The 24,632-nt window shown below is 41.9% G+C and overlaps 1 protein-coding gene across 3 annotated transcripts; it reads left to right on the forward strand.

Moving 5' to 3' along the window:
* Positions 1–5,284: 5,284 nt before the first annotated feature.
* ECSIT (ECSIT signaling integrator) lies at positions 5,285–23,603 on the forward strand. Of its 3 annotated transcripts, none has more exons than XM_083356952.1 (8): positions 5,285–5,334; positions 15,596–15,775; positions 15,917–16,337; positions 16,999–17,222; positions 18,079–18,136; positions 19,197–19,339; positions 22,034–22,139; positions 23,024–23,603. In XM_083356952.1, exons 2-8 carry the CDS (start codon positions 15,671–15,673, stop codon positions 23,239–23,241), a joined length of 1,275 nt encoding a protein of 424 aa, XP_083213078.1. In that variant the 5' UTR covers positions 5,285–5,334; positions 15,596–15,670; the 3' UTR covers positions 23,242–23,603. The 3 variants fall into 3 exon arrangements, with proteins under 3 accessions (XP_083213078.1, XP_083213077.1, XP_083213079.1); XM_083356951.1 differs by having other exon boundaries at positions 5,319–5,479; XM_083356953.1 differs by lacking the exon at positions 5,285–5,334 and adding an exon at positions 6,759–6,779.
* The last annotated feature ends 1,029 nt before the right edge of the window (positions 23,604–24,632 follow it).

Below are 24,632 nucleotides of genomic sequence, written 5' to 3' on the forward strand. Positions count from 1 at the left end.
TTATATTCATATGACATATGTCATGGTTCCGACAGATGAAACTCTTCAAAGAACCTCAAGGCATTGTTTATCTTAAAGAATCTTTATTCGAGAAGCATAACTTCAGCACTTACATAGTCAAAGCCAAAATCTTAATTCCCCTCCCCTGAGCACATAGTATCAAAGCACAATTCCATCCTCTAATTCAGTCATAAATCACATTCTCCAATTAGTTTGAAATGCAGGCTCTCCCTCCAGTTCTCCATCCTGCCGATTCTTATCATCTATTATTTCAATAATCTTGGTTCACACACTAGTCACTGGACACAAGCGGCAGACCTGTCTTCAGTCTGCCAAGAGTTCGTGGATGTTTTCAGTTCAAGCCTAGGGGAGTACAAGGGTTCTCTGATCGCCCTCAAGCTTGATCCTATGGTAACTCCAATATGGATCAAGCTTCGTAGAGTGCCTTTCACCCTAAAACCCAAAATTGACACAGAGCTGGACAAGTTGGTGAGACAAGGGGTATTGCAGCCCATAGACAGTGGGGTGTGGGAGACCCCCATGGTAAGCCACTTAAGGCCAATGGAGAAGTGTGTATATGCACTGACTATAAGTGCACCATCAACAGGGCACTTCAACAGCACGCGTACCCAGTGCCAGTCATCAACCGTATTTTGGCATCATTGCAAGGAGGCCATGTGTTCACCAAATTATATTTGGTGCAGGCCTACCAACAACTGCCTGTGGACAAGGCCACGGCAGTAGCCCAGACCACTGTCATCCATAGGGGGGACTTCAAGGTTAAGCGCCTACAGTTTGTGGTGAGTGTAGCCCCAGGGCTTTTCCAGGGAGTGATGGAGCGCACACTCAAGGGTATCCCAGGGGTCTGCCCCTATTTCCTCATTGCCAGGGAATCAGTAGAGATTCTGGCTGAGCGACTTAAAGCCGTCCTTCAGCGGTTCCGTGACATAGGACTTAAATTAAAAAAAGAAAAGTGTAAGATTGGGGTAGAGTCAACCGAGTTCCTTAGGTTCCGCATCGATGCCAATGGCATTCATCCAGCAGACTCCAAGCTAAAAGTGATCCAGCAGGCCCCAAGTCCGAAGTCCAAGGGAGTCCTTCAGGCCTTTCTGGGCCTTCTGAATTTTTATCAAGCATTCCTTCCACACAAGGCTGCAGTGGCAGAGCCGTTACACCGACTCTTGGATAAAAAGGCTCATTGGCAGTGGACCAGCGTCCATGAAAGAAGTTTCAAGGCAGTCAAATCACTGCTGTCCTTGAACTCAGTACTCACTCATTTTAACGAGAAGCTGCCTGTCTCCATCACATGTGATGCATCTCCATATGGGGTTGGGGATGTGTTGAGTCACTTAATGGCTGATGGGCGGCAGACTCCCATTGCTTATTACTCTAGGACCCTGTGATCTGCAGAGCGCAATTATGCACAAATTGACAAGGAGGCCTTGGCCATTGTGGCCGGAGTTAAAAAGTTCCATGACTACTTGTATGGCCGCCAGTTCACGGTCTTTATGGACCATAAGCCACTTCTAGGGTTGTTCATATTGTGTAGTGGGTTCTGGAATGCATGGAGGATGCCAGGCACAGGAGTACAGCATAACCGTCTTTATTAGGTGGATTATACTGGGGAAATAGGGGTTACCTGTGCCCTATTTGTACCTGTCCAGGTACACTTCCAGCCAATGGATTTAAACCTGGCTTTCCCGCCGAGAATCCAGGTACACTTCCAGCCAATAGATTTAAACCTGGCTTTCCCGCCGAAATGCTCCCCGGCCGCAGCAGTTTCGGCCCAGTGCCACCTGGTGGTATCGGTAGAGCCGTTGCTTGCAGTGTTATTAAACCCCACACATAACAGTTCACCACACACAAACAGACACCTCAAATTCTGTCTCCTGGAATGCTGAGATGGTCTATCTTCCTTTCACCCTACAGCTATAGGCTGATTCACAAGCCGGGCAAAGAAATGGGCCATGCAGATGGCCTTAGCAGATTGGCCCTGCCACATGTGGAGCCAGCTCCAGCTGCATGCATCCTGGCTATCCAGGATTTGCCAGAGTCTCCCCTTCACACTGGGGATGTAGCTGCTGAGACAGCAGCTGACAAAATGCTTAGCCGCATGTTGATCTTGGTGCACACAGGATGCTTGGACAAATGTCTAGGGCCAGAATTTCAGAGTTTCTTCATGAGGAAAGATGAGCTTTCAGCTCATAAAGGGTGCATTCTTTGGGAGAGTCAGGTCATAGTCCCGAGCTCTTTAAGGCCCAGGGTTTTAATGTCTCTGCACGAGGGACATCCAGGAATAGTCCAGATGAAGGCACTTGCGAGGAGCTACCTTTGGTGGCCAGGGCTAGATAAAGCTATTGAGGCCCAAGTACATGGTTGCTACACATGCCAGCAATCCAGTCCGGAGATGCCACGAGCCCCTGTCCATCGATGGGAGGACACACACACACACCATGGTCAAGAATCCACATTGATTTTGCTGGGCCCTTTCAGGGACAGCAGCTTTTAATAGTGGTGGATAGCTACTCCAAATGGTTAGAGGTTGCACCAGTTCCTATTATGACTACTGCCAGGACCATCCAAGAACTGTGCAGAATCTTTGCAACACACGGGCTACCAGATGTGTTAGTCTCAGACAATGGGGCTCAGTTTACCACTGTGGAATTCCAGTCCTTCTTCAGGGTTAACCTAATAAGGCACGCCACTTCGGCTCCCTTTCACCCGGCCTCGAATGGCCTAGCAAAACACATGGTCTGTACAATCAAGGAATCACTGAAATGGATTGTCACAGGAGATTGGCACCACTGACTGGCAGATTTTCTACTCTGCCAATGCACAACTCCACACACCGCCACAGTCAGAAGCCCAGCCGAACTCAGATGGGGCCAACGTTTGGTCACTAAGCTGGACAGGCTACACCCTGAGTTGCCTCAGACACTGCACAGCCAAAGGCACCACAAAGTTTGCAAGTTGGTGACCGGGTTTGGGCCTGGAATTACAGGCAAGGGGCTTTGTGGGTGGCAGCTGTGATTTTTAATGTGTCAGGACCACTCTCTTACGAGGTGGTCCTGGAAGATGGGCGAGTCATTCACCGGCACATTGACCAGCTACATCGGAGGCTACCGAACCAGTCGCTGGTTCAGGAATCTCAAAAGGGCCGCACACAAGGCCTGCGTGACAGCGGCCCAACAGAGGAGCTTGCATGCTCCGATAGAACTCTGGTTCAAGGAGACGGGGGAATGGCCATAGGAGAGTTCCCCCTGGATGCACAGACTGTATCCACTGAGCAGAACCGGCAAACTGCACTGAGTGCCAGCCCAGCAGACTTTGCTGCACGATTAGACTTTGGTTTGGGCCTACCGGGACAGGCCAGCCAAAGGGACTCGAGTCAACCTGACTCCACTGGGCCACAGAGTCCTGGTCTACCAAGTCTGGCAGGTGAACGGGTATACCGGGAGATCCCTGCAACCCCTAGACATTCAGAATGGTTGTGAAGGCCGCCTAAGTATCTGTAGGACTATGTTAAGCATTTGAGAGTTTGAGCTATCTAGGGGGAAGGGGTGTAATGTATTGGCCCCAACAGTTGTTATCTGTAACTTTAATTGCTGTATTTAAAGTAAAGGACTGTCTGTCTCCAAGCTGTTAATGATGTGGGGGCAGAAAACTGTTTCTTTAAACCTATTGGTTGCCACCTAGAGACGAACCATATAAATAGCTGTTCAAGCAGCCACTAGGGCTGCTTCTGTTCTGAGTTAATAAACTTGTTTGCTGTTTCAACACTCCTGTTCAATGCCTAACAAACCAAAGATATAACAGTAATAATTTTTATTTCCTCCTCCCAAATCCTCCAAAGCATATCAATAAGTTGCATGTGGTGAATTTTTAGGTGTCAGAGGTTAGAAATATTGGCTGAAATAGAAGGAAGTCCAGTAAGTTTAATCAGCAAGTGCCTTCCTCATGACAACAAGTCACACGGGATTTGGGAGGTCTGCAACCCCAATTCACCTACCATGTAAACCAGTTACTGCAGCAAATTACACAGGAGCACGACATGAACTTTTGCTGCCATCCTAGCCACGTGTCTGACTTTCATACCTTACCCATCAGCTCACTGAACTTTTATCAGTGCTATGCCTAGCATTCTTCCTGCCAGACCCAACTGTGTCATGCAGGCAGAGCACTGCCAAACTAGTGCTGGTAAGAAAAGTATCTGGCCAAGCACTTACTCAGAAGAGCACAACAATTCATCAGCATAGGCTTTCACCAGCAAAAGGACCTTACTGAATATCTGACCTGAAATCCCTTCACAAACAAGTAAGTGAGCAACAAGTGCTTGGCATAACAAGTTTTCTATAGGACCCAGCCAGTTACCCCCCTGGTTGCCAGCCCAGGGCAGCAAAGCAACTGTGAAAGACATTTTACCAGGCAGCCTCGATAGGGATACACAACTGAGGTTGGTTAGGGTTAGGGTAAAGAAATGAAATTCATAGTGACATTCTGTGTGCCACCTCGTGGACTGGCGGACTACATCTTAAACTAGCTATCTGGACTGCCTGAAGAGTACAAACTGCAAGAGAAAACAACAACAAACCAATCGCGGGATGGATAATGGCTATTTCCCTAAGGGTATGATCATTACTTCTTGTCCTGCCCTTTGATGCTTTAGACTAGAATAAGTCAATCCCCTCTTCTCTGTGACAGCCCTTCAAATACTGGTTTATTGTTCAGATAGGTTTATCCTACCTTCCTATGTTCAAGTTATTTTATGTACTTTCCTCCCTCCAAAATCTTGTCTGAAATTGAGGAAAGAACAAAAAAAATGAGATGATACACATTCGCAGTATTAGCTCTGTACAAATGAAGGTGTTGTGGCTGACAGCGTAACCGCCTGGAATTTAAGGACAATAGTGCAATCGGATATGCGCAGGATTTTCCCACAAAAGCCACTTTACTGGAGTGGTTTAAAAATAAAATTAAAAATCCTGCAGGTGAAAATTGTCATCTCCAAGAGGCAACGAACTTCCAGCTGTAGAAGCTTAGCCAAGAAATGAAAAAGACAATGCCAATCGAAGGAACTCGCGGACGCGCTCTCCTCCGCTAACGCCAACGCTGGCTATGGAATTTTGGGAGTTGAAGTCCAACCGTCTTAACGCTAGTAAGGTTGAGCAAGACTGCGCTAACGCACAGGAAGCCTAACATCAGAGGCGGCTCTCGCGAAACTCCAATCACCCTCTCGAGTCTGAGAGGAGGCGGGACTTTAAACAACAATCTGAGCAATTAGAGACGAAGACGTCACGCGGAGAAATCCCAGGATGGCGGTGGAGACAGCGGAAGGTCAGAGGCATAAGCGAAGCGTATGAACTCCTTTCGTGGGGGAGGGATGGGTTGGGGCGCTGTTGAACAAGAAGGACCTGCGGGAATAGGACGGAGGAGCGTGCCAGAATTGGGAAAAAGTCAGATAGTAATCGTGACTGTCCATGTGCGTTATTCTATTTAAATATGAATTAGATTGATAATGCGGTTAACATTTAATATATCATTATTTCTCTGTGACCAAAATGTACACGTGTTTATTTCTTATTGGCTCTAGGTTTTACTATATATTTAATATTTCCTAGCTTTTTAAAGGAGGTACAGGCTGAGTTCAGAGTGCTGAGCGTGAGCCACAAGTAAGCGGAATGGGGCATAAATATTTAAACGAGCTGCGAGGAAATTAGCTGGAATTATGGGCAATCATGTATTGATATACTTGTGTTACATATAAACTAGATGAGAGTTGGTGTGTACTACTGAGCTGGGAATTGAGGTATATTACATATTTCAAATCCTGATTGCAGGCCATCAAATAGTTTTTGACACCTAGTATTTATTTATTTTTTTATTTTAATCCCATTTACATCCCGCCCTTCTCCAAAGACTCAGGGCGGCTTACAAGCTTAGCAGTAGCCTTCATTCTATGTATATGCCTGCTTATTAGGGCTTTTTTTGCCCCACCAAGCGGTATTATTACAAAGTCAGCTTATTGCCCCCAACAATCTGGGTCCTCATTTTACCTACCTCGGAAGGATGGAAGGCTGAGTCAACCTTGAGCCTGGTGGGATGCGAACCTGCACTAATTGCAGGCAGCTGGTGTTACTTAAGGAGGCATTAGCCCACTGCTCCACCAAGGCTACATAGATATATTTTCTTCATGATGATCTGTCCCTAACCAGGTGTTTCAGGTCTTCCAACCATGCTCTCGTTGTCCCTGTAACTGAGTCCATCCTCTTTTTTTCTTCATTCTTTCCCACCATCACAAGCTTTTCCAGAGAGCTAGGTCTTCACATAACATGTCCAAAGGAGGTCTGTCAAACATCCCATTTAGACATTCAACCAAAGAGACTCTCTGTTCTTTTAAATTACCAAGAGTGTAGCGTTATTGAAAGATCCATCTAGGTACACCTGAAGCAAAGTCAGTTCTGGGATTTTTCCAGCGAAAGCCCCATAGGTAAAACCCCTTTTTCCCCTCTGGGCCACCCACAGTTCATAGTTCACTAATTAGGTTCAGTTCTTTTGTTTTGGGAAGACTGTGCTGCTCAAACATTTCATAACTTGACTTTGGTGTCTAACGTCTCGCCAGCAACAGAAGTCACTTTTGTATTACAGAGCTTCCCTCTCTCCTTAGGAATTTGCCCACCCCCTTCTTGCTGTTTGGGAAATTGTGACGACTGCAGGTGCAACTATGGAGTTGAGTCAGGTTTGACAAGGACAATTTAAGGACAAGGACATTTGTTCCTCAAGTGAGAGAACTCGGCCAATTTGTTCAATGATCCATTTATTTGTTTTCTTGGCTGTGCATAGCATTTTCAGGATGTTCTCCAACACAAAAATTCAAGTGTCAATGCTACTCATATTCTGCTAGGTAGGCAGCAGGTATCATATCCTGCTGGGGTAGGTAGACCATAATCTACTTCTTGGTAAGATAGAAAAATTTGGGATAGACAGCACCATCACCAGATGGATTTGTAACTAGCTGACAAACTGTACTCAATATGTAGTCCTTAATGGAATTACATCCATATAGAGGGAAGTAAGCATTGGGCTATCCCAAGGTTCCATTTTAGGCCCAGTACTCTTCAACATCTTTATAAACAATCTAGATAAGAGAATAGAAGGGGAACTCATCAAATTTACAGATGACACTAAGTTGGCAGGAATAACCAACACTCCAGAAGATACGCTCAAGATCTAGATGACATGAACGCTGACTTTGGCCCTATTGAACAAAATGAATTGCAATGTAAAGAAAAGTAAATTTTTATACTTAGGTAAGAAAAATAAAATGTACAGGTACAAATTAAGTGAAACTTGGCTCAAAAGCAGTAACTATGAGAAGGATCTAGAAGAAAGAAAAATTTTCTTGACAGTGAGAATAATTAAGCAGTGGAACAGCTTGCTGTCATGGTTCCAATAGATGAAACCATTTAAAAGAATTTCAAGGCAAGGATTTCTTCCTTAAAGAAGATTTTATTTAGGAAACAAGATATCGGCACATACAAAGGTGAACCCAAGACTAAAGTCCCCTCCTCAGGCTACAAGGATTGACCTTGAGTCTCACACAGAAGTATTGTTATGGCTAACTGAAACTTAACACCCCCCTCCCCTCCTTCATCTAAAATCTCTAAAATAAAATGTGGCAACAAAGACAAAATGAAAAATGGCTTCAGTTCAGTTTGTCACAACGTTGACATTTGGCTCCTCTTAAAAGAAAGGAGAAATCCTGCAAATCTAACAAGAATAAAAGTTAGGAATCCCCCCTCGATTTGTTTGAATGTTTATCATAAAATTTACATATGAGCCTATCAGCTTTTCAGTACACTTCACTCAGGTAGCCTCTGATAACGGATATCCCTTCCACTGCATTAAATATTGCAATTTCCCTTTATACAATCTAGCATCAAGAATATGCTTCACTTCATAATGAGTGTCTCCAGCTGCCACAAGTGGGCCAGGTGCTTTCTTGGGAGGGGGTCTCAAAGTAGAATCTCTGAAAGGCTTCAACAAACTGCAGTGAAATACTGGGTGGATCTTTCCTAAAAGTCGAGGAGTTTTAGTTCCACAGTCACTGGGTTTAAAATCCGCACTATGGGAAAAGGTCCCAGGTATTTTGCCCCAATTTTTTGCTAGGTAATTTGAGTCTTAAATATTTTGTGGAAAGATAAAACTTCTCTCCCACATGAAATGACTTTTGGGGTGCCCTTATCATCTTGTTTTTTATAAGTCTCTGAGGCTTTTTTCAAAGCTTTCTTTGCACTGACCCACACCTCCTTCCAAGGAGACACCCATTAAACTAAAGTCTGAGATGCAGGTGGTTCCTGGGAGTATTCAGGCATCAGGATGAAATCCCGCCCTGTGACCATTTTAAATGGCGTAAATCCGGTGCTGCTGTGTACAGTGTTGCTATAAGTCACCTCAGCGAAAGAGAGGAGATCAGTCCAATTTGTCTGTTGGTAATCCACATAGCATCTAAGATATTGTTCCACCATTGCGTTCGCTTTTTCAGCCACTCCATTCGTAGGCAGGTGAAAAGCCGATGACAGTCCTTGCGTAGACCCAATTAATTTTAGACAGTCCCTCCAGAACCTGGCCGTAAACTGCACCCCATGTCGGAAATTATTTGCTTTGGTGTGCCGTGTAGTCTGTAAATATGCTTAAGGAAAAACATAGCCAATTTCTGGGCAGAATGGAGGCCTGAGAAGGCAATAAAATGAGCCTGCTTTGAAAATAGATCAACCACAGTTCATATTACTGTATTTCCTCTACTCTCAGGTAATTTGATGATAAAATCCATAGCGATCTCTTCCCATGGTTGGGAAAGATCCGCAACAGGTTGCAATAGCCCAGGAGGTTTTCCTGGGATTCTTTTCATGGTAGTGTCAATACACGCTGACTTTGCTTTTGCTTTTTGTGCTTTGGAGCTGAATAAAGCCTCTTTTGTTTGTCACACGTTCCTGTTGCAGACTCGTGCATGCTTTCATTGAAGGACGTGTATTGACAGTAAGTCAGTGTTGGGAGTTAATTGCTCCCAACGCCTACACAGCTGGTCAGAGACAGGACCCCGCCCCCAAACCACAAACTAGCATCTGCCCACAATCCATTATAATCCCTCCTTCTCCCCACAGCCCCATTTGCTGCTCTCTCCTATTCACCTTCCCCCCACGCGTTCATCAGCCTTTTTTCCCTCAGGTCCAACAGTCCACCGGCAACTAGGTGAGTAGTCCACACAACCCCCACCCTTCCAGGTGTCCAGGCCCACCGCATCCAGCTCCACAAGGCAACTCAGCAGCACCCACCGACACTCCCTGAATCAGCTGGCTGGCGGCAGAACCGGCAGGGAACTCTGGCTGCTCCATGGCCTCCGCCTACGTTCCCTGGACCAGCTGGCCTGTGGTAGCTCTAACAGGGAGGCCCGGCTGCACAGCGACGCCCTCTGGGGATTCCGGAAGCAGCTGACAGGTGCCGGAAGTAACAGGACACCCAGGGCAACTGGCGGCGTCAGCGGGACACAGTGAAGGCCCCGAACTCGGCTGACAGTCGTTGAGGCCTGTGGGGAGCTTGGCAGGAGTGGCGGTTCCCAGTAGGGAAATGGCGGCACAGGTCAGCTATCCAGCAGCACCCTCTGACGCATCCAGGATCCAGGGGAAAGAAGCCAACGCGAGGCTCTGCCTCCCCCCACCACTGAATGTCGGGCCCACGGGGCTCGACAGGTAGCACAAACTGCATAGCTTTTTACATAGTTCTCCACATCCTTCTTTAAGGCTGGCCACCAAAATTGCCTCCGGATTAAGTGTAGTGTTTTTAGGTAACCAAAATGACCAGCTTGTTTAGCGTCATGACTGTGTTGGAGCGCTTGGCGTCTGAGTGATTTAGGTAAATATAATTTCCCCCCTTTCCAAGCTAGACCATCCTATGGTCCTTGAACCATTGCTCAATAATCAATTCTTGTTTTAACTTCTTTGTCAAAGGATTGTCAGGGTTAAGAGTCTTTGCAGATTAGTGACTCTGGGAAGTTATTTGAGAAATAACGAGGTGGGGGCATAATAGAATCTACAATTTGTTCATGTTGGCTTTTGTATTGGGGTAATCTGGAGAGGCATGAGCTAAGAAATTCTTTTCACCCGGTATGTATTTCATGGTGAAATTAAAACAATTAAAATATTGCGCCCAGCGTACTTGTTTAGGAGACAATTTACGGGGAGTTCCCAATGCCTCTAAATTTTTGTGATCAGTCCATACTTCAAAAGGCACCTTGCTCCCTTCCAGGAAAGCCCATCTAATCGCAAAGGCTTCTTTCTCTCAAATGGCCCACTCTGTTCTGTGTCAGTGAATTTTTTTGAAGTGTAAGCACAGGGCTGCAAAACCCACTCATGATTCTTTTGTAGGAGTATGCCCCCACAGCCTTGCCCTGATGCCTAACTTTAAGACAATTGGGAGACTGATTAGGCATCATGAACACCCTGAGTCCACCAACACTCGTAAGTCCATTTGAGTGCCTGTCTTAGGGTCGATACGTTTGGCAGAGAGGGAAAAAGGCAGAATAGGCTGACTCACCATTGAGTTGTTCTCCCCCTCGTCATTGCTGTCATATGGAGCAGGTGTGATGGCAGTTTCAGCTGCGGCCTCGACCTCTTGAATGGGTGAGGTGACTTGAGTAATTTGCTCTTGAGTAATCCAATTTGATTTATCTCTGGTAGAAGGCTGGCTTCCTTTTTTCTGGCGGGGCTGAGATGCTTTTCTGCTGAGGAAAAGGAATGGGGCAAGCTACTGTCTGGTGGCCCAGCTGGCCATATCTAAAACACTTGATTGGCGGTCCTGAAGATGATTTTGGAGGTTCAGTTGTCCCAATTGTTGGGGTTCATTGGGCAGTTGGCCTCCTTGTTTGGTCTGGTCTCAGTCCAGGTCCAGGAATCAGCATATTTTTTGTAGCGGGTTAGCTCAATGTCCAATTTCACTGCCACACGATACCTCTCCTGAAGTTGGTCAGGAATTCCTTGGTAGACACAAGCCTGGAATAGACTGGGGTCCAGGCCGTTCTTGAAATGGTGGACCAGGGATCGTTCTGCCCACCACCCAATTCTGTCCGCCACTGTCCGGAATTCACACACATATTCCTTTGTTGGTCTGCCTCCCTGCTTTACTTTGTGAATGTCCTTCTCAGCTTGCAAAGCTATGGCCTCATCCTCGATCCTGGTTCTTAACCCTTGGATGAATAGATTGTAGTGCCATAGCTCAGGTGCTTGCTCATTGTGCAGGCTGTTCAGCTATTCTCTAAATTCACTGCTATCACATCAACCATAGCAGCAGGGTCCGGTAGGCATTGGCATTTCTGCTCATGTAGGAGTGCACTTGGTTCAGGAAGAAAGTTACTTCTCAGGATCTCCATCAAATGTGGGTTTGAAAGGAGGAGCTGCTCTGGGCTGCTGCCTGTCTAAGAGAGCGTGCAGCCACCTATACTGTTGCACTAGATCTCGTTGGATTCCCCTTGCCCGATCAAACCTTGGCAGAGTGCCTGGATTGGTGTGGTAATGATGATGGCGGTCGGGACTGGCCTGGTATCGGTAATGATCTGGACTAGCCCTATGTGGATACCAGTCAGGGCTATCAGGATATTAGCAATGATCGGGGGTTGTCCTGCGCCAATGGCGGTCTGGGCTAACATGACATGGATACAGGTCGGGGCTCGTGTAGTAGTGGTGCCGCTCAGGGCTAACATACCATTCTCGATGATCAGGGCTGTCACGACTTCGATGGCAGTTAGGGCTCAGTGGCTGCTGACAGTCGGGGCTAGCACACTGCTGATAACAATATGGACTTCATCTCCACACCAGACTAGAAGTTAAAGCTGGTGGCTTCGGTCTCGGGAAGATGGCCCTGGCCCCAGCTATGGGACTGGGACTCCTCCTGGACTGGGAACGATCTTGGGGGCATCTGTCATCCTACTGACTGACAAGTAACTGGCAGGTGATCTGCTCTTTACTTCCTACATCCAGTCCTTCAAACTTCTCTCTCAAACACTTGACTGACTGGCTCCAAATTGCTGTCAGGTATTTCCACTCACCCAACTCATCCGAAGGTGCCACACACTTAGTGCTTCTTCGATCAGGAGAATGCGACTCATGCGAGGCAGTCACTGGAAAATCAGCTTCAGGTGCCTTTGCAAAATTATTTTTTGGCTGAGGTGCCTCTGAACACTATGAATCACCACTAGGCAGGGTCCACTCTGATGACCAGATGTGTTCCTGTTCGTTCAGTCTCGCGCCTGCTGCTGGAGTTACCGAAACCATCCACTCTATCAGGGCAATGGCCTACACTCCAACTGCCAAGGTAGCAGCTGTGGTTGCAGTGCTGGTGATAGGTTCCTCCTTTTCTTCCATGTTGGGCTCTTTCCTGAGTCTTTGTCTGCCCCCCTCAAGCTTTGGGTAGGCAACTGGAGCTCAGGACCCCGTGAAGTTAAAATAAAAGTGAGTCTTGGGTTAATGTCATGGTTCCGATAGATGAAACCATTTAAAAAAACTTCAAGGCAAGGATTTCTTCCTTAAAGAACATTTTATTTAGGAAACAAGATATCGTCACATACAAAGGTGAACCCAAGACTAAAATCCCCTCCCTCAGGCTACAAAGTAATAAGTTGCAATTCCCTCCCCAAATTGCTGTCATAATTCACATTCACCAATTATTTCAAAACACGGGCTCTCCTCCCAGCTTTTCAGCCTGCCAAAACTTTTATCAGGATTGACCTTGATTCTCACACAGAAGTATTGTTATGGCTAACTGAGAAACATAACATCCCCCCTCCCACTCCTTCATCTAAAATCTCTAAACTAAAATGTGGCAATGAAGACAAAATGAAAAATGGCTTCAGTTCAGTTTGTCACAACGTTGACATTTGCCTTCAGAAGTTGTGGGTGCTCCATCACTGAAGCTTTTAAGAAGAGACTGGACAGCCACTTGTCTGGAATGGTATAGGGTTTCCTGCTCAAGCAGGGGGTTGGACTAGATCTCCAAGGTGCCTTTCAAGTATAGTATTCTGCTTTTTCAACATCTAACTTTTGGTTCCATAGAGTGTCACATGACTTGTATAATTTCAATATTTTTGAAATCATAAAATAAACATCAGTTCTCCATTACTAAGGTTGGAGAAGAAAGTCAGAACATGGAGGAATAGGATAATCTGTAATTACTATTTTATGTTAATCTTCTCACCAACTTTTGACTGCTATCTTTCCATTGTTTTATATGTTTTGCTTGACCTTGGGATCGGTCTGAAAACTTTTTGTGTTGCATTTTGACTACAGAATGCACACATCAAGGAATAAGTTATCACAACACCACAGTTACCCTTTTATTTCACACACAGTTATAATGTTTGGACAATGAAGTTTTGGGACAAAGCAATTTGGAATGTTTGAGGGGAAGCTACAGAATGTACTTGAGCTCTAACTGTAAAAGGGGTATGCATTGTTTATGTACAAGAATAATGGAAAGGTAATAACATCCTAATATCTTCCTTTACCTACAGAATTTTAATGTGTTTCTTCTATCCTTAGCAATTTCTGCATCTCCAGAGCTATTGTTGTGCTTGCATTGCAGCCCCTCAATACTAGTTTATCCCAAACTAAAATCCCTAGCTCTCCAAGCTTTGGACATCAGCATAAGTGTGGGGTTTACTCCCTGTTTTGGTGGGGTCATACTTATCTCTTTGATAATTCCTTGATTAGGGCATTGTTTTCTGTTTGATTGGCCCACGGTTAATACCTGTTGATTTGGGTTTTGGCTGTTGGAGAAGATGTGTACTGGTCTGTTTATTTCCTTCTTAGCTTTTTTTATTGTCCATTTTAATGAAATTATGATTGAACTTGTCCATGTGATTTATGAGATTTGTGTTCTGTCCCAGCCTATGTGAGTCCTTGTTATGCTCACAAAGAGAAACCCCTCTTCCAAGAAACAAGCAGGAACTGCTAGAAAAAACCAACCCCTTTTATTCTCACAGACCTGAGTCAGTGTCCAAGGCAAACAAACACAGTCCACAGAAACTCAATTCTCAACACGAATTGTTGTCTTAGGCAACCAGCACCTCACACACCTTCCCTTTTATAATTCAGCCAAGGCATGGCTTCCTAATGCCTTCTCCTTTGTCTTTGGGGCCGCTCCATTGCATTCCTCTGTCCTACTCACTTCTCTTTCCTGCGCATTCGTCCATCCGGAATTTGTCCCAACTGGTCTTCATCACTGTCCTACTCAGGCTCCCAGCACAGCTGTGTCTCAGCCTGAGCGCAAGTAGAGGGGCCAGGCTCCTCATCCAGCTGTAAATCTTGGAGCTCCTCAGAGCCTTCCTCTGTCTCTAATGTCACTCCAGGCCCCTTCTCCTCATCTGATTCCTCAGACTCAGCTGCCAGATCCACTGGCTGGCGAGGAATCACAACAATTTAGGAGATTTCACAGTGTCTTCTGACTGGTAGTTGGCATTTTTGGATAAACTCTGCAAGTCTTCTGTTTGCCTTATATAGTGACCATTATAATACCTACAATATATATTGTAAGTGACTCCTGTTTTTTCTTCCTGGCCTATTGAGTCTTTTGGTTTACTTCAGAAGTTTTGAAGGGCTTTAGTTGGTCAGTGTACTACAGTGATGCTATGTGGTTGTCATAATATTTTTATTTACTTAGGAAATTTATGTGGCCATCTACTCCCTCAAGGCGGCTTACAAGCAAAAAATAAATATAGAAAAAAACAATAAAAAATAATATCCCCCCCCCAGGTATGTAGTATGCTGGTTGTTTCTGATACGTTTTCAATGTATGGTAGTGTTAAACTTTTCATAATTTGTGTTGTGTTACAAAGCTATGAAAAGTGAGTTGGTGAGTTGAGTGGTCAGGCCCTTTATGATAAAGTTGCATGGGTAGTATCTAGTTTGTTGGGGGATTTGCATAGACAGCCTGTTTCTTTTTTCTGGTGTTCTGGGTGCTGCAGTGCATTTTTACTTTTGTGAGCAAAGTTCTTATATAGCTCCTTTTGTGCGTGGTTGGGTTGTTACTTTGGCAATCAAGCATTTGTTTAGTATAGGTTGTTTTTCTATAGACTTGCATTTCTAATTTGCCGATGTTTCCTCTGTTGATGAGGCTATCCAGGAAGGAGAGTATGTTGTTGCTTTGTTCTTCTCTTGTAAATTTTATTCTTTTGACAATTGTTGATTGTCTCATGTGTCTCCTCTTGTTATTCCTTTTTATTGCGACAATGTTGTTGTCTATTTACTGGATCCATACTTTAGGTTGTATGCTATTGTTTCTAGATGCTGCATTACAGTCTCTGCTCTGAGTTCTGAGACTGGTGAGCCCTTGGGCGTTCCTCTGATTTGTTGGTATAATTAAAATTGCTAATGAGGCAGAGGTTGATGAGTCCCATGAATCTTGATATCTCCATCTTAGTGTACTTGGCTCGGTTGGGTATGCTGTGTAGTACTGCTGCCATGAATTCTTTTGTTACTTCTGGTTGTACAGGTGTAAAAAGTGCTGTGACATTGAATGAAACTATAATTTCATCTTCTTCTGTTTTTAGGTCTTTGATTTTTCTGGAGGCACTGTAATGGGGAGTTGGTAGATCCCAATTGTTCTGGAAAACAGATGGACTGTCATGAAGTGTCTCAGGGCATTATCAGTGGCTGGGGAGCTTTCTGCAAGAAGAGGCTCCTTTCTTAAAACGAATTTTCTACAATTACAAAGAAGCTCTTCTTTCCAGGTACAAAACAAAAAATCCTAAAAATGTCTCTTAATTTCTGAGACTGCATAAAAATGTGAGTCTATGTAACTGCAGTATTTCTTTGACTAATACTCTTGTCTGTAATCCTTACATCTCTCCAATAAACTTTGCTTATCTTAGAACTCCAGGTTGGTTCCTGTGAGAAGTATCCAAATGAGCACAGTTCTTGGCACTTCCAACTTTGCCATAAAGAACCATGAAAAACGTGACAAAGAATCCACCAACCAGTCATTAGTGAAAATTGAAGATATCTTCGAGACAACATCTGTACATGAAAAAACTAAAGCTACATTTCAGGAAGCCGTGGACATCTTCTGCAAACGGGATGTCCGCCGGACGGGTCACGTAGAGTTCATCTATGCAGCTCTGAAGAAAATGCCAGAATTTGGAGTGGAGAAGGATGTTAATGTGTACAACAAAATCTTGGATGTCTTCCCTAAGAAAGTGTTTATTCCTCAAAATATTTTTCAAAAAATGCTCAAATATTACCCCAGGCAGCAGGATTGTGCTGTCCAGCTGCTTGAACAGATGGAGCACTTTGGTATGTACATAAAAATAGCAAGGGGGCCCGAAAAGTGGGGAAAATTTTTTATGATATATATGTGAAAAAACATGGGATCCTTCATCTCCACAAGCTGGCTCTTAATTTAAAAATTGTGCCATGTATTACATGAATAATCTTAACATAGAATGTTGACTAACACTGTTTATAAAATAACTGTTATTGGAGAACTTTCCAGTCACTTGGAGAAGTTTTTTTTTTTTGGGGGGGGGGGTTTGCTTTGGAAAGATTTTTACAACATAGTTGATAAGAAGTAGTAGAATACTGTGTATTTTTGCTCCTCTTAATATGAAGAAATGGAACAATTAGGGGAAGGAAACGGTGGAGCATTACCATCTAAATTTGCTATTTAGTTCTACAGGACCAACCAGTTTGAAGTCAGTTGATGACAAAAAGGCATTTAGTTTTCTTTGGAACTGTACCTGCCTCTGAAAAATGTGCTAGTAATTTCACAGAGAAATCTGCTGCTCTTGGTTCTTTCTATCAGTGATGGGACCAACAAATCTAAATGTCTCTGTCCATGATTTCTTTTATTGATACCTCACTGTTTGCAGATATATTTAGTTAAGTGTCAATAATGGGTAAATAAAAACAGTTTCTTCCCAAGCCTGATAAGTTCGTCCTTTCTCTTGTCCTAAAGGTGTCTTACCAAACCTGGAAACCAAGTTTTTGCTTCTCGAGATCTTTGGTAATAAAAGCTACCCCGTAAGAAAATACCAGAGGATCATGTACTGGTTCCCTAAATTTAAGCATATCAATCCTTATCCAGTCCCAATTCCTCTGCCAGAAGATCCTGTTGAACTTGCAAGGTTGAGCTTGCAGAGGATTGCAGCTGACCTGAATGCTAAGGTTACAGTATATCAGGTAAATTGAGAAATTTGCAAGGTCCTACTTGTATAGTAGATAATTTACTGTGCCAATTGAAATGATTAGTTTCTCCACTAATTTGAAGTACTGGTGTTTCTTTTGGATGTAGTACATTTCCTTTATCATGTGTCAAACATTCAAATTCCTTAATAGAAAAAATCAAAACCTTGACATTTTGGCCATTTACAGTATATAGGCCACTGGCTTTGTGTGGAATATATAGATATATTCCTGAAAACAGAGAAAGCTTAATTATGAAAATCTTAATCAAAGTTTGGAGTTCTCAAGTAAATGAAAGCTAAATCTGAAAATATTCTGGAAGAAATACTTCCTTCCCTTACCCATCTACTCCTCTACTGACACAGATAGTCCTCAACTTACAACCACAATTGAGCCCCCAAATTTATGTTGTTAAGTGAGTTTTATCCCATTTTATGAATTTTATTGCCACATTTGTTAAGTGATTCACTGCAGTTGTTTAATTAGTAATATGGTTGTTAAGTGAATCTGGCTTCCCCCATTGATTTTGCTTGCCAGGTTGCAAAAGGGAATCACATGACTGAGACATTGCAACCATCTTAAATACGAATCTGTTGCCAAGCATCCAAATTTTATTCACCTGACTCTGGGGATGCTACAATGGTCATAAGTTACTTTTTCCAGTGCTGTTGTTACTTTGAATGGTCACTAAATGAACTGGTGTAAGTCAAGGACTGCCTGTATTTCACCTCCTAATCCTCCTGTTTCATTCTCATCTTTATCTTCTGTCCCTTCAGGGCTTTCTGTAATTTATTATGTCGCTCCTTTACTAACTTGGATCACCAATGAATTTAAACTATCTTAACGTTTGCAGATCTCCCAATCGGAAGTCCTGGATTCTGGAAAAGAAATTAATCATCCACATATCATAGGTACCGAACTCTTTCTGTCTTTTTTGTTTTGTGCTAAGTGGATAATCTCAGATGTGAGGACGAAATGAATTGGGATTTCAATCATAATGTCTGTAGGTGCCACTGTGTAGCTACAGGTAAGACAAGGGTGCTTCTTTAGCTATGTTAAAAATGACAGGAAAAGAAAAAAAATCTTACCAGCTGCTCAGTGAAGTATCAAAGGCAACAAAAGGTCAATGCTATTTAATTGCAGGTTCAATTTTCTTCAACAAAAATGAAATTATGAAGGGCAGGATGAAGGGATAAGATAGAAGCAAATTAACTGATTTCCTTCTGTCAAGTACATATAAGAAATGTGCCAGTCTGTTTTCTTCCTTCTTGTTTACCTTCTCACTCTGCCATAGGAAACAGAAGGAACTCCACAAAAATGTGTGACTCAATATATACCTGCAACAGCCATTGTTTGCATAATTATTGACTTGAATAGACTTGGGAAGCATGGATATTTGTATACCAATTGTGGAAGATTTGTGCAATCCATATTCTTTAGCTCAGAAATACAAATGTTGAAACTAGAATAACAGATTGGTCAGAGAGGAAAGAATAAGGAATTTCCTTTTTTTTCTGTTCTCCGTTTATTTTTCTCATAGCTAGCACTTAATTCTCTATTTTCTAGCTATTTCATCTGAGACTAGAAATACAATCACAGGAGAATTATATAGTGACAGAAATGCTGTGGCAATGAAGTGAAATACTGACATAAAATGTCTTCAGAATATAGTGCTTTGGCTGCCAGCTTCAGAGTCGATAATATGAATGAATAGGAGGATCTGAGATTTGAAACACTTGTAGACATTATCCAGAAATCTCAGTCTGGATCTCTTGGAATTTCGTTTCTAAATTCTTCCTTAGATATAGCTGATAATGCTGAGAATTCTTGTTTTGAATTAAAAAAATACAGCAAATCTCTTTTTATTTTACTAAAGAGCTAGAGTTGACATACTTTTTTATATTTTAAAATAACTGGTGATTAACCTTTCTTTTATAACCTGCTTTTTTATGTCTCTTCTCTGCCTTTCAGGAATCCAAAGCCCTGATCAGCAGTCACTGCTGGCTTCTCATAACACTGAAAAGCCCATTTTCCTTGAAGGCCCCTTTCGCTTATGGCTCAAGTCCAAGTGTGTTTATTACTATGTGCTCAGAGCAGAGCTTTCAGAAGAACATGTAAATTAATATTTGGTATCTTCTCTAAAGGCTGTTTGTAACATTGAGCTAGACACGGAAGGATGCATGTAATTTCTCTGCTAATGCACCAGATGGAGTTGTGTGAGCATGTGTCAGTGCAAAATGGAACTTATTAAAAAAAGGATGAACTATGATTGTTTGTCTGCGGAAAGGGTGTGAAAAATTATTCCTGTTAGAGTTTGTGCAGCTTTAGAAATTTTAGAGATGGAAACAGTGTAATTAAACAGGATACTACAAAGGAATTTGATATCTGAATGGTTTGGTGCTATTTTTTTAGACAAGTTTTATTGATTTTTTAATATTTACATATACAGGTATTAGTGAAACAATATGGTGGTTGGGTAGTTAAAATAAGAAATAACCAGTTGTAAATAGTTCAGGTTACATCAACAGAGATGCCCTCTCTACTTCCCTTAGTTATTACATAGTCAAAACAGGCAAGTTGGTACATTTCTAGTTGTAACCTAGTCAATCAACAAAACTTAAAATATATTTTCAGTAATCCATATCAATATCCTGTTTTTAAATTTTATCTAATTGCAATAGAATGTTCTGGAGTGGCCTATAGTATAAATGAAAGAGTTTAATTTTTGAGTAACCCACAATTCCCTATTTTAATAAAGAATAATTCTTTTGTCTACAAAACTTACATTGTTCATTACAAAGTTTTCTTATGTTTTACCATTAAAGTCTAATTTTCATCTTAGGAAATCACCAGTTATTAGAAATACGTTTTTTGCTTTAACCATTCAACAATTATTAAAATACTATCTTTTATATATAAAATTCTAGATTCTATACTATGATTCAAAAGTAACCACTGAATATTCTATAAGTCATCTTGACCGTACATCAATTATTAAAGTACTATCTTTTGATATGTCATTCCAAGTTCTAAAATATAGTTCGGAGTTATATTCTAAAAGCTTACATTTGTTTTCCTTTACCAATCTAAAAGCTAAATGTAAAATCAGTTATATTTTTTAGGGATTCCCCTTAATCCATAAAAGAAATATTTTTATAGTCTATCTATAGGAATCCCAAAAGAGAAACAAGTTCAGTTTTTTTAAAATCTAACTCTTGCCTTCCTTTTGTGCCAATCATACTTCCCTCTTGGCATCTTTAAAATCTCAAATGTATCTTCCTTTCTTCCTATACCCCTTATTTGAATCCAGGGAGCGTGTCCAAATGTCAGTTTTGCAAGGAAGATGTCCCCTTTGTAACCATTGTATTTTTGCTTCGATAATTCAGTTTTTGATGATTGATATAATATAGTTGTCATTAAATCAGTCAAATCTTTTTGTTCTTCCAATTCTATCTGGGTTAGGTAGAAAGTAGTAGCTGGTATTATGATTGTTCCTGCCGCCCTTCCATGATCGCAGAAAAGTCCTCCTCTCGGTAATCACCCCTCCAGGGTGATTTTTTACCCTTTTCAGGGTCCTCAAAAAAACAAAGAAACGGACGGCAGGGAGCAGGCTATTCCTGCACGTCCGGAAGCATCGCGCACGCAAACTGGAAGCCAGGTTTGGTGCTATTTTTAGTGTTAAGGTCTTAGTTGAGAGAGAAGAGCAAGTAATTATTGGTGGTTTTGGAAGACAAAAACTAAATTTTGTTCAAGAGCAAGCTGTGTCTTGCACAAGCCGAAGCTCCAACAAAGCACTTCCATTCATTTCTGATCAATTATTTGGAAGTGAGGGCCGGAGGAGAGAAACAAAATGATACATAATTTGTGTTTTTTTTAAAAATAATTCACCACTAAGCACATTAAACAAAATTTCTGTTTGACATGTTCAGGTGCAAGTATGTAAAAGCCAAAAGAAATGAAACTGGGGATCCCAAAATCTTAACTGGGGAATAAAGGAGGGCATCCAGCTACAGAAAAATTGAGATTTAGCTCCGTAAGGAAAAGCTTCCTGATGACAGCAGAGAAAAAGAACCTCAGGGAGCTCTCAGTTGTTTATATGGGAAGATGGTATTTTTATACTCCAGAGGACATCTGAAGGGATAGGCAGGCTCTGGAAGAACCCCCTGAGTACTATATCAATCAGAAATAGTAGAGACCAATAACTTTACTATACTTTGGGCATCTCTAAAACCTTGCTGAAAATTGAGATTAAGTGTTAGAATAAGAAGAGGGAGTCAAGCTATTCTCCAAAGCACCTGAAAGCAGGAGAAGAAGCAATGGATGGAAACTAGTCAAGGAGAGAAGCAACCTAGAACTAAGGAGAAACTTCCTGACAGTTAGAACAATTAACCAGTGGAACAACCTGCCTCCAGAGGTGGTGAATGCTCCAACACTGGAGGTTTTTAAGAAGAGACTGGACAGCCATTTGCCTGAAATGGTATAGGGTTTCCTGCCTGAGCAGGGGGTTGGACTAGATGACCTCCAAGGTCCCTTCCAACTAATAATAATAATAAAAAATAATTAATAATAATAATTTAATAATAATAATAATAATAATGATAATGATAATAATAAAAATAAAAATACATCATAGAGGGTGCTCCACCATATCCTCTGAAACATATAGCTTTAATGGAGACGAACACAGGAACAGGAATAAGTGACTAGATGTTTCTGTTTACTTTTCCTAACCAAACATAGCAGGGTTTTGGTCAGATAATTTAATTTGCTATTGAATTTTTTTTTACTTCCCTTGCTTTTGTTCACAGATGGTGGAAGTGATTGACCCAGAAAGGAATTTCTACTACCCCATGCATCTGGATATTGATCTGGAAAGGGATGTTCTGGATGATTATGAGTTTTACACAGATAAAGGTAGCCATCATATATGTTTTGTTTTGTATGCATCACCCCTAACAAGTAGAATGAAATCCTTCCCAAAGTTAAAACTAGGAAAGGATAGGGAGAATCAAGTGAATGGAGTTTAAAGTAACAACTTCTCTTGTCGTACATGACCATTTGGTAGAAAGATCCCTGCCTGCTTGTCTATGACTTCTCTTATTAAAATGTGAGCTCTCAGGATGTGGGACCTGTGTAAAGTTCCATGCATAACTAGCTAGTTCTCGATTTACAACCCAAATTGGTACCAGAAGTTCCAATGCTAAGCAAGGCAATTGTTAAGTGAATCACACCCAATTTTATGACAGTTTTTGTAAGTTACTCATGTAAGCAAATCTGGCTTCCCTCATTGACTTTGCTTGTCAGAAGGTGGCTAGGAAGGTCACAAATGCCAATCATTTGACCCCAGGATACAGCAACTGTCTTAAATACATGTCAGTTCCCAAATTTTGATGCTTGCATTATAAGGATGCTGTGATGGTGTAATAAGTGTAATGACTTGTTTAAAGTGCCATTGCAACTTCAGTCATTAGACCAGGGGCGTCAAACTGGCAGCCCGCATCATGCACAGGCCACGCCCACCCCGGCTCCACAAAGGTAAAAAACATCTCAATACATCATATGTCACGTGATGCAATCAAGTTTGAAACCTGAGCATTAGATGAATGGTTGTAAGTCAAGAACTGCATGCAAGTAACATAAGCTGTATTCTGGGATTTGACAGTGGATGATAAATTGGCCTTGAGGTGTTTGCGATTGTCCACTGATGGCTTAAGTTGAATATTTCACACCTATAATTCTTTGTAATCTTTTTGAGCTGCCTTATAATGCTGATGCTGTATTTTGTGCTTCCTCTACAGTTAAGGAGGGCCCTGTTTTTGCCATGTGTGTGGTTGGGGCAGAAAACAAGGCTACCTTGGCCAAATGGATTGTAGGTCTTCAGGAAACAAACCCTGTTTTGCATGATATAGTTGTCATATTCCGCCTCACACACAACCCTCAGGAGCTGCAGTGCAACGAAGAAATAGAGGACGATAATGGAAGAACACAAGCCAAATTCTTCAAACAAGAAGTTTGAAACTTCACTGATCATGTTTTAGGTTTCAGTCATGTTATATGGCTTTAAGGGCATTTGAGCCAATAAATTCCTGAATTGTAAATTGGGTTAAGATGTAGGTTAATAAAATATGTTTCTGATATTGCAGATGGAGGAAGATTTGTAAAATAAGATCTGACACAAAACCTCCAACTGTCTTATGTGTATAATTAATTTCAATGCTAGATAGGTGTAGATTAAAGAAACAAATTTGAGAATGTTCAAAATGTTACAAACTCTTCACAGTTCCATGATCAAGTTTAATTCTGTAGGTAATCTTCTGGATGTTACTAAATCTGGAAGGAAATCCTCCTCACTGCATCACGCCTTATGTCAACCGAGTTGCCCATCTTTTCATGTGTTGGAGAGAGAGATAAACAGTATTGCCTATAGTAGTTAGTACAAAAAAGTGTTTGTATTCTTGCCAAGGACACATCCTTATCATCAGAATTTAGACTTAACTTAAAGGAGACATATTTATCAGCCTCATATAAAGAAATTACCCAGGTACATCAAAAAATGAATAGTATGACAAATAGAAGAAATTGTAGTGCTTACTGCTGACACTTAAAACAATCCAAATCCTGCCAGGAGTCATTATCCACATTATCCCTTGGTGTGTCATTTGCATTTCCACTTTATCCATATTTTTTTTATTTTCCAGTATTTCAACAGCATATTTAATATTTCTACATCAGATATTTGTTTCAGCTCTTTATCCTGTGGATATTCCCAGATATTCTCTTTCACATCTATTTCTTTGGGAAATAATCTATCCATAGAAGACATCACTGTTGCTATTGTAACTTGTAGTTGTATTTGAACATTTACCTTGTACTGCGAAAGAGTTTTGCACTATTTGCTTACTGGGGGAAAAGTAATCTAGAATCCTTATGAAATGCAGCTCTTGTCATTTGAAGAAAAAAAATCTTCTTCCCTTTGATTAAGTGGACAGAAAGGAGGAGGACTTTGTTAGGACCAATAAGCCTTCTCCCTATCCATATTGACTGGTAATTCTTGGTCGGATCTTAAGGACTGTTAAGAAAAGTACCATCACTTGCACAGAGTGAAAAGCAATATTACTTGATCCAAAAATTGGGAGAAATGTAGTATAAGTATTTGCCACATTCCCCTTCCCCACAGCATTTTGATATAGATGCACACCCTTCTTACAATAGGTAAGATTTAAAATCAATAGGACAATACAAATAAAGACAATTATAGGAACAATGGCAGAGGAATATTCTGACCATTGTAGTCAAGAAGATAAATTATTACCAACAGTTAAGGGCTAGATACAATGATTCACAGGATTCAGATACAGCACTTAACAAAGCCTGGAGTATAAAAAGGAAGGATTAGAAAAGACAACT

This window comes from Vipera ursinii, assembly GCF_947247035.1.
Source record: "Vipera ursinii genome assembly, chromosome: 2".
Taxonomy (NCBI): Eukaryota; Metazoa; Chordata; class Lepidosauria; order Squamata; family Viperidae; genus Vipera; species Vipera ursinii.

Bases quoted from the DNA above. Each gene is read 5' to 3' on its own strand.
- ECSIT (XM_083356952.1), top strand. From the start codon at position 15,671: ATGAAGTGTCTCAGGGCATTATCAGTGGCTGGGGAGCTTTCTGCAAGA. The intron at 17,223-18,078 runs GTAAATTGAGAA...TAACGTTTGCAG, and splicing joins CTAAGGTTACAGTATATCAG to ATCTCCCAATCGGAAGTCCT. The intron at 22,140-23,023 runs GTAGCCATCATA...CTTCCTCTACAG, and splicing joins TGAGTTTTACACAGATAAAG to TTAAGGAGGGCCCTGTTTTT.